The sequence below is a fragment of the Emydura macquarii genome, unplaced genomic scaffold, assembly GCF_026122565.2.
Source record: "Emydura macquarii macquarii isolate MOO-44397 ecotype Brisbane River unplaced genomic scaffold, CSIRO-AGI_Emac_v2 contig_1551, whole genome shotgun sequence".
Lineage (NCBI taxonomy): Eukaryota > Metazoa > Chordata > Testudines > Chelidae > Emydura > Emydura macquarii.
This window is the reverse complement of record NW_027131688.1, coordinates 19,984,580-20,000,000: the sequence shown is the minus strand read 5'-3', so window position 1 is coordinate 20,000,000 and position 15,421 is coordinate 19,984,580. Positions and strand designations below refer to the sequence as shown.

Genomic DNA, 15,421 nt, shown 5'->3' with positions numbered 1-15,421 from the left:
AGTGACTTTCTGGATCAGTTTCCCTCTGTACCACCTCTGCTCTTTTGAAAATGCTTTGCATAGGTGTTGCTTTGCATAGGCGGAGACTCCTTGTCTTTCTTTCAACGTGTTGAGACCCAGTCTAGCAGAAGGAGCTTTGCCTCTTTGTCACTTTGTGCTGCCCTGATGACTTCTGCTACATGCATTGACAGAAGAGCATGTGCAGTCTTTGTCTTCAACCATGGAATGAAGGCTGGGCTTATAAAAAATACTCTCAAATTTAGTACAGAAAGTCTATTTCATAAGAACTCATATTGGGGGTTAGGAGCCATATCCTTTGATATTTAAAAAAAAAGGTGATTTGATGATAGAAGTAGTGAGAATTACAGTTTAAAGGGTGGCTGTTGTCACCATCACAATTAATGAGGCTTCATCTACTCTTAATATGCTGCTGCAGTATCCCTCTTAAAAAAATTTCATCCTAATTTAGTAAATTCATCTAATTTGCTGTGTGGAAAATTGCCCTAGTTGATGAAATGAAAGCTAGCGTAAATCTGATACTCCAGGAGGATAGACTTTAGGAGTAATTACTTTTTCATATGAGGTTGGACTTTATTTTACGACTCTAAAAGGGTGATAGGAACAGAATTCTTTGGTAATTGATATCCCTGCCTTAGGGCCTTTTGCATTGTACCTGCATGGCGTCAGGCCCTCTGTTGCTGTACCATCAATTCCACAAGCAAAAGCAAATCCCATGTAGGGATTTTTTAATATATATATAGATGTCAGTTTCCTAATTCAGTGCTGCATCCAACCCAGGGGGATTCTATATTAGGCCTGATATTGATAGACAGGAAGAGAGGAATTGATCACTTGCACTCAAGCAACCACTAATTTTAGTTCTATGATTGACTTAATTGCATTTGTTATGTGCAAACAGAATGAAGTCCAATCCAGTAATATGAATATACTTGGTGTTGTAAATGGGCCAGTTTCACAAAGCTGAAAACAGTTGAGCCAAATCAGTTGTGGGAGAGAATATAAACAGAAAAATGAGAATGATGATAGGGAACTGTATCAGAACATTTTACTAGATGCCCAAAAAGCCACCACTCAGAGAGAAGGATACACAGGTTTTAAAAAAGCCTGTCTTAAAGGGGAAGTGAAAGCAACTATAAAAAAGGAGAAATTGACATAAATAGATAGTCAATATAACCTAGATTCTAGGAAATACAGAAAATTGATAAGGGAAGCAAAAAGTACATCTGTGGTCTGCACAGTTAAGGACAATAAGAAGTTTTAAAAAACGTATTAGGAGCAAAAGGAATCTTAACAATGGTTTTGGTCCATTACTAAGTGGAAATAGTAGAATTCTCAATAATAATGCAGAAAAGGCAGAAGCGTTTTTTAAGTATTTCAGTTCTGTATTGAGAAAAAGCCAGATGTCTCATGTCGTATGATGTTGAAACACTTTTCTGTTCCAACAATAACAACCTCCTTAATTAAACAGCATCTATGAAAATTAGAACTTTTAAAATCAGTAGCTCTAGGAAGCTTGCATCCAAGAGTTTTGAAAATGCTGGCTTATGAGTTTACTGGACCGTTACTGTTGATTTTCAGTAAGTCTTGGAACACTGGGAAGTTCCAGGGGACAGGAAGAAAGCCAATGTGCTAATATTTATAGCGGGTAAATGGAATGACCAAACTGATTATAGGCCTGAATTGGTCCCAGGCAAAATGATGGACTGTCTCAAATAAGGCTCAGCTAATAAAAAGTTGAAGGATGGTAACATGTAATGCCATTCAGCAGTGGTTTTCCAGCAGTGGAAAATAGAACTTGTCAGACTAGATTTTTTTAAACTGAGATTACAGGTTGGTTGATAAACGTAATAGTGTTGATGTGATGTAGTTAGACATCCGTATAAGGCATTTGACTTGCAGCCTCTTGATAGTGTGATTAAGAAACTGGAAGGATTCAAAATCAACATTGCATACATTAAATGGATTAAAAACTGGCTTAGTGACAGGACTCAGGATGTAATCTTAAGAGAAAATAGTTATCAAGCACGTGTTTGTAATGGCACCCCACAAGTATCAGTTCTTGGTCCTACGCTATTTAATGTTTTTATCAATAATCTGAAAGAAGATGTAAAATCATTACCTATAAAATTTGCAAATGATGCAAAGATTGGGAGAGTGGCAAATAATTCAGAGGACAGGTCACTGATATGGAGCAATCCAGAATGCTTGGTAAACTGGACTCAAGCTCTACCAATATGCATTTCAGTACGGCCAAATGTAATATCAGACACGTTGGCCTGCATTCTTTGTTCCTTACTTACAGGATCATCAATATTATTCTCCAGAAACAGTGACTCAAAAAAAGACAGGTGTCTTTATGGCTCATCAGCAGAGCATGAGCTGCGCCCAGTGTGATGCCATGGCCAAAGAGCTAATGCAATTCTTGCATGTATAAATGGGGTTATCGAGTAGGAGTAGGGAGTTTATATTACTTTTGTATTTGGCAGTGATGCAACCTCTACTGGAATATGGTGTCCAGTTCTGGTGTTCACAATGAAGAAGAATGTTGATAAATGAGAGAGGGTTCAAAGAAGAGCCACAAGAATGATTAAAGGATTGGAAAGCATACCTTATAGTGAAAGACTCAAGGAACTCAATTTGTTTAATCTATAAAAGAGAGAAGTAAGGGATGACTTGATCAGTTCCTACAAGGGGAGAGGAAATCTGGTAATAGAGGGCTTTTCAATCTAACAGCAAAGGTATAACAAGATCCAATAGCTGGAATCTGAGGCTAGATAAATTCAGACTAGAAATAAGGCACAATTTTTAACAGTGAGCAAAATTAACCAATGGAAAAACTTATAAAGGGTTGTGGTGGATTCTCCGTCACTGGAAAATTTTAAATCAAGATTGCATGTTTTTCTAAAAGATATGTTCTAATTCAACCACAGGTTTTGAATTTGAAGTATGAGTTAATTCAAAGAAGGGTTATGGCATGTAGGAGGTGAGATTAGATGATCACAGTGATCCCTTCTGGCCTTAAGATCTATGGGCTGGTCTACACTACACAGGTCGACGTAAAACAATTTACGTCAACCTATTTTACATCTGAGTCTGCATTACAGCCTTCCTCCTACCAATGGAAATGCCCTACTACAACAAAATAATAACTCCACCTCCATGAAAGGCGTAAGGCTTAGGGTGAGGCAGTGTCTTTGTAGAGCTGCATCCCTTACATCAGCTGTTGGCAGGAGTCGTGAAATTGACAAAAAAACCGGCAGCTAGAGCCCAGCTGCCCGGCACTTCCTTGAAGAGCTGGGCATCTGGACCCGACTGGGAGCCAGGGGAGAATGGACTCTGCTCCAAGCTGGGAGCCAGAGTGAGAAGTTCAGGTGGCTGGACCCAGCTGGAGTGAAAAGCCCAGGCAGCTTTATACCCTGTGGGAGCCCGGGGCAGCCTTGTCAATTTCATGGCTCATTTTTAATTGAATTCCAGTTTCAATTCAAATGCTGCTCAGCACAAATCGCTATCTATCGATCGATCGATCTATCTAAACACATGCATCATTCACGTTTTCTAATACATTTATTCAGTCTCAATTTTTAAATTATATGTTAACATATAAAATTGCTTACATAAATGTACATAGATATAGCATACCCTCTTGCTTAGCCAAAGTAGAACTGAATTTAGTGTAAACAATAAAAATAGAATAGAATAATAGTAAAGAGTACAAAAGAATACTGAATTTAGTGTGAAGACAATATTTAGTTACAAATCAAAATTTTTTTTTGGTAACCAGTCTTTAGGAAAATAACTAAAAACAAATACAAATGCAAAACAATATTTGAAATTGATGATTTAAGTCAAGGTTTCCTGCTTGCTGATTTAAATCATTAAACTCAGTGATTTAAATAAATCCATCCTGAGGAAAAGGAATGAAGGAAGAAGAAAAACAAGGAAACCATAATAAGGCTTTGTTTTATACAGTTTCCTTTAAATCATATATGGAAAACGGTTCGGGGGAGATAAGCATGAAAAGAGGTTTCACCTCCTCACAAAATACCCCTTATATTGTGGTGGCTGAAATCATTCGGTATATCAAGAGGACCCGTATTATTGTGTGTCCATGTGAGACCACATAGAGGGGAAGGAGGAGAGAATTGGAATCAAAACCCAACATTCCCTTTCTCTCCACCCGGCTGTGGTGTACACCCCCAGCAAAAGCTCACTGGTTTCAGTCTTGTCCAAGAGAAATGTAATTCCGGGTTTTCCTCTAAACTTGGCAGGTATGCAAGAGGGTGGAAGCAGTCAATTCCCATAGCACTAAATTGAACAGACTAATTACTCAAGTGTTCTGAATCCTCCTTTCCCATATGGACTTAGCAGATACATATTAACACTAGTCCTCCTTCAGAATGAGCAGTTGGTCTCAAGACTTTGAAACAGATATCACCATGTTAGGATTTGACAATTAAGTCCCTGACTATTAGTGGCTATTTCCCAGGATAATTGAAGTTATCTTTCTAAAGTTTGTGGCTATACAAAAATATATATTTTTGTTGGCATTGCAGCATTTGTTTTATAGCAAAGATTTGTTAGCAGAAAATAGCATGAAGGTTTTACATTCAGCTAACAGATGATAAATTATATATATTTTTGGTTCCATGTCATGAGAAAGAACTACTTCGCCAGTGAGTTCAGGATACAGTTAAACAGAAAATTGAAAAAATATTGGAAAAAAGGTTAAAAAATATTCAGAAGGAATAGTTTTCCCTTTTTTACCCCAACTAAATCTGGTTTTGGGAGCAGTTTAAAAAAGACTTTGAGGAGGCAGCAAACTCAGCCTGTGGAAATTTCTTTAGAGCAACATCTTCCTTCCTTAGGCTGAGTTATGTTGAGACCCTAAAAGGTGCTGAGCATTTGTACCTAATACTTTAGTCTTTTTTTGTGGGAGTTCAGCTCCTCTTAGAATTGAACCCTTAAACAGCAATGTTGAATCAATACTGAAGTCTTGATCAGAGCCTTTATCTGCTGCCCTATAGGCCTCATAAGGAAAGAGTATGGATCAGGTATACTAGTGATACCCAAAATGTATAATTCTAGATTGCTGTAAAATAGAAATTTATCCAGTTGAAGTTAATACTCAGTGATATGTAATACTTTAGTACTTTGTTTTAGTTATTGATACATTTGTTTTAACACTTTTTATCTTACACATGTATTGTATCTTTGTTGTAGCATACCTCTCACGGAGAAGGACGTCAAGAAGTTTCCTCTCGAACTGGGCGCTCTGGAGCTCGCTGTAGAAATTCTGTAGCTTCCTGTGCAGATGAGCAACCCCATATTGGAAATTACAGACTTCTTAAAACGATTGGAAAGGGGAATTTTGCAAAAGTAAAATTGGCTAGACACATCCTTACTGGCAGAGAGGTAAAATGCTTTTGTTAACTGTGTAAAAGCAAGTTGTATTGCACTAGTTTTGGAAGCATTCTTTAAATAGGGTAATGTGGAGTCCAAGAACAATATGGCATTTTTTGTTAGAGAGAAATGGATAAACCCCCAACACTTCACTTTTCAGCAACTACATAGAAATATTGAAAGCAAAAAATATAGAAAACTGTAAATTCTTGGCTTTTAGTGATGGATACAAAATGCTCTTTATTTAAAGGGCCTGAACTATATTGGATCTTTAAGGAATGTTTGTTAGCAAATATCTGTTAAGTTAAATGAATAGTATTCAAATTTGTTAGTAGAATTCCTTTGAATATGGAAACAGAGGCCGAATATATAGCACTTTATATAAACTCTTTTTTTGAAGCAGGTTTTTTTGTTACGTGTTTGCACAGTATCTTGTACAATGGAGCCGGCCCATAACTGGGTTCCTAGGTGCTACTGCAGTACAGTTAATAAATAATAATTTACATCTTGTAGAAATAATCTGTGGAAATAAATTATATTCCTACTAGTAAATACTTTATTTGCTACGGAAGGTGTTTCTTGTTGCTGTACCTTTGTTATCAATAACTAGTTTCAATCTACCACAAGGTAAAGACTTCCTTTTCAGCATAGAATCATAGAATATTAGGGTTGGAAGAGACGTCAGGAGATCATCTAGTCCAACCCTCTGCTCAAAGCAGGGCTGACCCCAGTTAAATCATCCCAGCCAATGCTTTGTCAAGCTGGACTTTAAAAACCTGTAGGGATGGAGATTTTACCACTTCCCTAGGTAACCCATTCCAGTGCTTCATCACCCTCCTAGTGAAAAAGTTTTTCCTAATATCCAACCTAGATCTCTTCCACTACAATTTCAGATCATTGCTTCTTGTTCTGTCATCTGCCACAACTGAGAACAGCCTAGCTCCATCCTCCCTGAAAAACCCCTTCAGGTAGTTGAAGGCCACTATCAAATCCCCCTCATTCTTCTCTTCTGCATTACTAAATAAGCCTAATTCCCTCAGCCTTTCCTCATAAGTCATGTACTCCAGCCCCCTCATCATTTTTGTTGCCTTCCACTGGACTCTCTCCAATTTATCCCCATCCTTCCTTTAGTGGGGGGCCCAAAACCGAACACAGTACTCCAAACGAGACCTCATTAATGCTGAATAGAGGGGAATAATCACTCCCCTTGATCTGTTGGCAATGCTCCTACTGATGCAGCCCAATATGCTGTTAGCCTTCTTGGCAATAAGGGCACATTGTTGACTCATATATTCAGCTTCTTGTCCACTGTAACCCGCAGGTCCTTTTCTGCAGAACTGCTACCTAGCTTGTTGGTGCCCAGTCTGTAGCAGTGCATGGGATTCTTCCATCCTAAGTGCAAGACTCTGCACTTGTCCTTGTTGAATCTCATAAGATTTCTTTTGATCCAATCTTCCAATTTGTCTAGGTCACTCTGTATCCTATCCCTACCCTCCAGCATATCTATCATTTCCCCCAGCTTAGTGTCATCTGCAAACTTGCTGAGGGTTCAGTCCACTCCATCCTCGAGATCATTAAGACCTCCCCCAATTGCTGCGAGTTTTCAAAGATCCAACCCATACTTCTTTAACTTGCTGACAAGAATAATAGCCAATGGCTCTGCAATCATAGAATCATAGAATATTAGAGTTGGAAGGGACCTCAGGAGGTCATCTAGTCCAACCCCCTGCTCAAAGCAGGACTAACCTCAGCTATATCATCCCAGCCAGGGCTTTGTCAAGCCTCAGCTTAAAAACCTCTAAAGATGGAGATTCCACCACCTCCCTAGGTAACCCATTCCAGTGCTTCACCACCCTCCTAGTGAAAATCTTTTTCCTAATGTCCAACCTAGACCTCCCCAACTGCAACTTGAGACCGTTGCTCCTTGTTCTGTCATCTGCCACCACCGAGGACAGTCTAGCCCCATCCTCCTTGGAACCCCCTTTCAGGTAGTTAAAGGCTGCTATCAAATCCCCCTTCATTCTTCTCTTTTGCAGACTAAACAAGCCCAGTTTCCTTAGCCTCTCCTCATAAGTCCTGTGCTCCAGCCCCCTAATCATTTTTGTTGCCCTCTGCTGTACTCTCTTCAACTTGTCCACATCCTTTTTGTAGTGGGGGGCCCAAAACTGGACACAATACTCTACATGCAGCCTCACCAATGCCGAATAGAGGGGAATAATCACTTCTCGTGACCTGCTGGCAATGCTCCTCCTAATGCAGCCCAATATGCTATTAGCCTTCTTGACAACCAGGGCACATTGCTGACTCATATCCAGCTTTTTATCCGCTGTTACCCCAGGTCATTTTCTGCAGAACTGCTTCCTAGCTCGTCGGTCCCCAGTCTATAGCTGTGCATGGGATTCTTCCTTCCTAAGTGGAGGACTTTTCTTTGTTGAACCTCATTAGATTTCTTTTGGCCCAATCCTCCAGTTTGTTTAGGTCCTTCTGTATCCTATCCCTACCTTCCAGGGTATCTACCACTCCCCCCAGCCTAGTGTCATCTGCAAACTTGCTGAGGGTGCAATCTACCCCATCTTCCAGATCATTAATGAAGATGTTGAACAAAACCGGCCCCAAGACCGACCTCTGGGGCACTCCACTTGTGACCGGCTGCCAGCTAGACATGGAGCCATTGATCACTACTCGTTGAGCCCTATGCTGTAGCCAGTTCTCGATCCATTCATCCAACCGATACTTCTTTAACTTGCTGATAAGAATACTGTGAGAGACAGTATCAAAAGCTTTGCTAAAGTCAAGGTATATCACATCCACCACCTTCCCTACATCCACAGAGCCAGTCACCTCATCATAGAAAGCAATCACATCAGTCAACTTCCTCAGCACCTTCAGATGCATTGCATCCTGCACCATGGACTTGTGTATGTCCAGCTTTTCTAAATAGTCCTGAACCTGTTCTTTCACCTCTGAGAGTTGCTCACCGTTCCCCCATTCTGTGCTGCCCAGTCTAGTAGTCTGGAAGCATCACTTCTTGTTGCCTTAGGTTGACAGGTTTGGATGGAACTTGTACATTGTGGGGTTGAAGTGACCCTATTGGCCAAGATCTACAAGGAAAACCAACTTGCTGAATGCAGTAATGTTGGGGATTTAATAGGTGACATTTCCCCATCTGAGTCAATATAGAATCAAAGGAACTGGACACAATGGAGGTGTATTGTCTCTTGAATGGGGGAAGGGTGATATATAACACCTGGACCAGGCATTTATCTCCAGAATAATGCTGGTGTCCTGGCTAGCTTCCAGTTTGGATAATTACGTTCTGACTACTTAAATTCACTTTGCATTAATGATAGTTAACATTTTGTATGCTAAACAGTTGCATAGTATTGCAGTTTGCTGTTAAATATGGTTTAGTGAATATGTATGCCCTGGACCCCAAAGGTGGGATGTAGCATGTGAAAAAGACCCAAAATGAAGGATACTTTTTTGCCTTTGGTGTAAATCTTTGTTTAATCTCAGTTTAATGATGCTACATTTTCTGAAGAAAATAACTTTCAACAATAAAAATGAGGGCGCATCATATTTGTGTGGAATTTAGGTAATTTTGGGACTAAAATAAATTACGACCCTCAAAATTATTTAAGACACTTAAGAGGTATGTTCTTGTAAAACTAGCTTATAAAGTGCTTTGAACCATTTCTGGAGGAAAGACAACATATAAATATGAGAATTCATCATCCTATTACATGTATAATCATAAATGCCATGTCTAAATGTCATCCCCAATGGTTTTGCTCAGAGTTTTTTGAGAGCTGTTGAAGCTAACCTATTGGTTTTGTGGTCATGTACCAGCTATTTTGGTCAATGATGTTTTTTTAACTTTAAGAATAATCAGCATTATGTGCTGCTGGTTGTGCTGTGCCCTCTTGCTGTCAGTGAGATATGCTGATTTCCAGCATGAGGGGTAAAAATGTTACTTTAAAAGCTAATTTACCTTTGAGTCATACCTCTTCTATAGAGCTTTAATATTGTGTAAAGTTTAGTATTGCCACAGTGAAAATACCTCTGTACATTTGAGTTCTATATGAAAAAAAAAAAAAAAAACCCACCCCCAAAACTACCTCATAATGACTGAAGAAATGAAGGGAAAAAAATCTATTCATGGAAAAAAGTAAGTACTGAAGTTAGTTACTAAAATGCTATAGAGAATTTTCAACTAATTCTGCATTTTTTCCAACTGTCCAAGTACAACGGGCCATAATAAACAATATTCTGAAGAGCTCAGAATAAAACTGAGGGTTAACATATTTTTAGAAGCACCTAAGGGATTTGGGTGATGTAAAATCCCAAGACCCATTTTTAGAAGTGCACTTTTTATTTAAGATTTATGCACTTATCATTTAAAGGACATAGGTGCTTTTGAAAATGTTAACGCTAGTAGATCCCAGAGTGTGTGTTCATCCCATCTTGATCAGCATCCTACTAAGCAAAGAATCAGAATTATAAAGCTATCTATCATCTGTTGTGAAACAGAACTATAGAGCCATGGCCTCTACTTTGTTCTCTCAATCACAGATCTGTTAGGATCAGAACAGTTTCAAAATAGAATACCTCAATAGATTATCAGAAAAGGCAAAATTTACTTATACCCAATTGGACACCAAACATAGGCAATCTTTCTGTTTATAGCAAGTTCTCCTTACCCGATCTGACAATTCCACAGGAGAAACTTGTGTTTTACTTTGGAATGACTATGTTCTTAGTGTAGATTTTTGCTCTTTGCTTTGTTTTGGATCTGTTCCCAGAGTATTTATAAAAATGCTCCTTGTTGCAGTAGCAGCCATCAGAGAGGAAGGGATCCTTCTTTATTTCCTCCTAGACAACCATATAATCAGGGTACAATCCAAAGACATAGCAGAAGAAAACAATCCATGAGCATTCCAGACTCTGGAATAGCATGGCTGTGTCTTCAATCAGGAGAAGTGCTAGTAGATTCCTCCATGGAAGATTCAACATTTGGGACTAAAAATAGAGATGGCACAAGTAGCTATTTGTCTTTCAGGAGAGAGAGGGAAAAGTAAGAATAGTAGTTTGGAGTGGTTAGCAGTTTCAGAGTGGCGTCACTATCCATTTGTTATATCACTTCTGGAAATGATGGTGTCATGAAGATGTTCCCTTCAGTGGATCCAAGCTCACATGAGATTTCTTCAGAGCTTTCTTCTATACCATTTTTTCTCTTGCCCAATATCAAGTGTTCAACTCCGATAAGCAGTACTGAACTCACTGTACTAGTACTTGAGGTGCAATTGATTCACAGAGAATAGTCATTATGACTGATGGCCAGCCTAGAAGGTTGCAGTGTCCATTCAGGAAACAAGAATAATCTGAGGATCATGGATTTCAAGAGGGAGAGGAGACCCATTGTAGGATGATGCAGTAGATGTAGATGGCACTGCTTCCCACCATGAGTAATGGTTGTATCTCAGTGTAATGAAGAGATGTCTGCCACAACTCGCTTAATGAGACAGATACTCTGTCTCCAGAGGGAGGCTCAACTGTAGCCCTTCCTGAGCAGGAAGAATCTGGGAAATTTAAATGTCATTGAAGACTGGAGCACTAGGAGGAAGATAGATCAAACAAGGTAGAGGCTTTTTCTGCAGGTTTCCACAAACCTGACAAAAACATTTAGTTCTCTAGTGGTAGTCCTGGCTTGCTTCTCTTCAGTCTCAAGGTTCTCCTAAATTTTTGCCCATCAGAAGGACCCAAAGGCCAAAGCAAAAGATGTCCTGTCTTAGTCTTGGCACAAGAATTCTTTTTTTTTTTTTCATTGCTTTCCTCTCTTATTGAGAATGTCATTAGATCAAGAGGAAGAAAACAATATAATTCTAGTGGTACCCTTTTGACAAAGAGGCCAGGTTCTCCCAACCTAGTAATTTCAGCAAAGAGATCTCCCGTGTTCTGTGTACACTGGAGGGATCTTTTATCTCAAGGCCTAGCATTTATGTAGTGGTTCCTGAGAGAGAGATGGATGATATTTGGAAAATTTCATCTCCACTCTGCTAGTCTCACAATGATTCCTTTGTGATGTATGTGAGAGCGTGCCTGATATTCAAAAGTAATGACATAGGATCTACAGCACTCCTTCAACATTGGCCACAATGTCCAGTGTTTTGTATTCTTGCAAATAGACTTTGTATCATGAGTATCAGAGTCTCCATTCTGAAGGGCTGGCTGATGTTTTGTCAACTTTACTTAGTACAACAGATAAGAGGATTTTCTCTCTCTTCAGGATGTCAGATGTCTAGGTGTTGCAGAATTTGTTTTTTGTAATTTTGATCATTAATATTGATTGTGTTTATTTTTAACTTTTAATTTATTATTGGGTTTAATTTAGTATAGGGCTAGGGTAGGGTATATTTAGTATATTTTAGTATGGGGTTAGGGTAATGGTGACAGCAGAGCTTCAAAGGCGTTTTCAGCACAGCCAAAGGATCTGAGAATCCTGGGTGCAAGGTGTGGGGGAGACTGCAGTCCTGGCCTGGTAGAGCAGAGACCCCCTACCAAGACTGTGTGGAAGAAGATGAGCCCCAGCTCCTGGCCACAAGTAATGAGGAGCTGTGACAGTGGGGCTAAGAGGGTGCCCTACACAGCTGTGGGTCTGGTGACCACAGATCCCTGCAGATACTAGGTGTGGGGGAGGCTGCACTTGCAGACTTACTGTTGGATTTTTTCATTGATTTGTGTCAGGTGAAACGTCAGATGACGTTTACTGATGACTAACAAATCAAATCCTGCCAAGCTTATCAGTGTCGGAGAGCTTTCTTTGGTGGCAGTAGTGCCACGTGTATAGAGGTGAGAGATGGACTCAGTTTACAGTACCCAAATCTGCTGATGCTTATAGGCGGAAACAAATACCTTTAAATGCCACCCAGAAACTATTTGGAAGCTAGTTCAGATCAGAGAACAAATGTAATGTGCTTCCTGCAGGAAGCACTACATAAGCAGACAACTGCATTCTGTGCCATTTCCAAGTTGTCTTGAGCTGCGAGCCCTATGTATATGTTAAATTATCCATTCTACAGGTGACAGAGGCATGGATCACTGTGCATCCGGTCTTTATCCAAAAGCGGTCTCAAAGTGTAAATAGCCTTATCTAGGCAAGAGTGATTTGACTAATGTAGAGTGCAGACAAAAATGCCTTGTTCACATGCAGGATAATGAATCAAAGGAAAGAGACTTATTACTACTTATTTCTTTTGTTAAGAGCATGTTTCCTCAATGGGGGTCTCTGACTTGGGACCTAAGAGAACAAAAAATGCATGGCCTACTGTTCTAGGGGAATCCTCTCTCAGGACTTCAGAGGGGATGCATTTCTAGGTCCTTGATCGGAGCACCTAAGTTCTGCCTTCTCACCCATCCCTCTCTTACCTCTGGTTCTCAGGAAAATCAAACAAGACAGGGCGATGGTCATACTGATTGCTCCCAGATGGCCCAGACAGTTCCGATATCCCAACCTTCTTCAGATATTGATATGCCCATACATCAATATCCAGACCTTCTGAGACCTATTGATCCAGGTCCAGGACGGAATCAGACATCCCAATCTGGCTTTCCTCCACTTCATAGCCTGATATATGAATTAGCATCAAACCGATAAAGAACATGTTCAGAGGCAGTCCAGGTTATACTTAACAATAGTAGGAAGGAGTCCACTAGGAAGTTATACAGTTAAGTGGCAGTACATTTTCTTAAAGGTGCTGGTCAGAACCTTTCCTCCTGTGATTAACCCTACTCTGACATATGGGACCTCAGTCTGGTCCTCTCAGCATTAACAAGGGCTCCATTCAACTTCATGGCTTCGTGCTCCGTAACTCACTTGTTCTTTGAGTGATTGCTCATGTCCATTAAACTATACGCTACCGTGCACGGTTCCTGGAACTTTTTTCCCTTTAGCAGACCCCGTAGGGCTGGCTCTGGTGCCTCCTGGAGTCCCGCGTGCATGCTGCGGTATATGAGGCGCTGCCGGCCCTATGCCCCCCTCAGTTCCTTCTTTCCGCCCGTGACGGAACTAGCCTTGCTCTCTGCAAGCACTATTCCTGTTCTTTGAACTCTTTGTTATTCGAAGTAGTTTAGTTAGTTTTAAGTAGTTGTTAAGTGTAGTTAGATGAGAAGTCCCTGAGGGACGTAGAGTGGCCTGGCCATGCCCCAGTCGCCTGGATTTAAGCCGTATGCCTCCTGCGGGAAGGCTTTCCTGCTCAGCGACCCCCATGATTGGTGCTGTAAATGCTTGGGGGAAGAGCACAGGAAAGACAAGTGTAAGATATGCAGGGCTTTTAAACTGCGGACTCAGAAGGACCGAGAGATCTGGTTAAAAGCCCTGCTCATGGAGGCAGCGCTGTGCCTGGCATCCGAGCCGTCCCGCTCCACCTCGGCACCAAGTGTCACCTTGGTGCACAATGTACCGCCGGCACCAGGCTCAGCTCGACTCCGAGCAACATCCCCGGTGCCAAAGAAGAAGAGACAGCGTGCGGAGCGTGGTCACTCCCCTGCGCCGTCGGTACGGGCAGGCTTTTCAGGCAGAAGAACCTTGTTGGCCTTGCCTATGCCACCTCTGCCACCCCCCTTCGCCGAGGGAGAAGGGGACAGTGTCCCATGGCAAGCCCACGTTGGGGGCCCCCCAAAGGGCGGTGGAGGTTCGCAGTACATGGAAGAAGAACTCCCGCCAGACGGCCACCCAGGGTAGAGCGAGGACGCTGCCCCAGCAGTCGTTCCAGGTTGGTGTCATCGAGCCGGCCTGCTTCGACTCAGGATGCGGAGTCTCCCTCTTGGCGCCAACGTTGGTTCCCGGCATCGGAGGCAGCGCAGGCCAAGAGGCGGCACTCGTCGAGGTCCACCAGGCGGTGCTCAGACACCTCCTGCTCCAAATCCCCATCACCGAGGAGTTCGCCTGCACCAAGGCGGTGCAGAACCTGGTCACTGTCGGAGGACTCAGCACCGAGGGGTTTGTCTGCACCGAGGTGGCGCGGAACCTGGTCACCATATGAAGACCCCGCACTGCGCAGTCCCCGACATGGAACCCGGTTGCCGGAGTCAGGCATGGCACCACGGAGTTCGGATCGATCACCAAGTCTCGATCACCAAGGGGCAAGTGGTGCCGCAAGTCGTCGGTACCAAGACAGCGCTCTGGTACTGAGAACTCTTCAGAGTGCACCTCCGTCTGTTGGCTTGCGGCGACGGAGGCGGTCCTTGTCATCCTCCATGTTGGAGCCATCAATAGGATGGTCCATGGCATGGCCGGCCCAGTGGCTCGGGGTTGCACGGGGGGACAGTATTCAGGACAGCCGGCGCCCCCACATGGCGTCACAGCAGGTGGCACAGTCAGCCCAGATTTGGTCCCAGGGACAATGGCCACAACAATGGCCTTATTGGGCCCCATGAGACATCCAGATGAGACCGGTGCCCCAATCCACCCTGTCAGCGGGGGTGTAGTCCGTGCCCCCAGCACAGGAGAAGGCCCATAGACACTGCTCCTCGGACGAGGAATCGGACCCCATGGAGGGACCCTTTACAGGTGAATCCCTTCGTCAGGTGAGGGAACACCCGCAGGACGTGCCTCGGCAGTCCTCTTCCTCCTCCCCAGATGAGGCAGTCTCTCGGGACCACATGGCGCCACTGGAAGATTTCAGGGTGCACCAGGAGCTGCACAAGAGGGTGGCCTCTAACTTGGGGCTGGAGGTGAAGGAGTTAAAAGAGGCCGAAGATAGCCTCTTCAATGTGCTGGCGGCAGCTGCCCCAGTGAGAGTGGCCCTACCAGTCCATGATAGGGTCCTCAAAATTGTTAAGGCTCTGTGGCAAACCCCTTCCTCGGTCGCCCCTACGTTGAAGGTGGCCGAGAAAAAGTATTATGTCCCAGCCGAAGGGTTTAAGTATCTGTTCACTCACATGGCCCCAGGAACCCTGGTGGTAGACGCAGCCAACCAGCGGGACAGGCAAGGTCAGCCTG

General features: G+C 42.5%; 1 protein-coding gene across 5 annotated transcripts in view; it reads left to right on the top strand.

Annotated features, from left to right (window-relative positions):
- The window catches only part of MARK3 (microtubule affinity regulating kinase 3), a 96,135-nt gene that overhangs the window by 13,123 nt on the left and 67,591 nt on the right, over positions 1–15,421 (top strand). For all 5 annotated transcript variants that reach the window (XM_067555013.1, XM_067555010.1, XM_067555012.1 and 2 more), the window contains one exon: positions 5,242–5,433. In XM_067555013.1, coding sequence (XP_067411114.1) covers positions 5,242–5,433 — 192 coding nt within the window. The remainder of the gene's footprint in view (positions 1–5,241; positions 5,434–15,421) is intronic.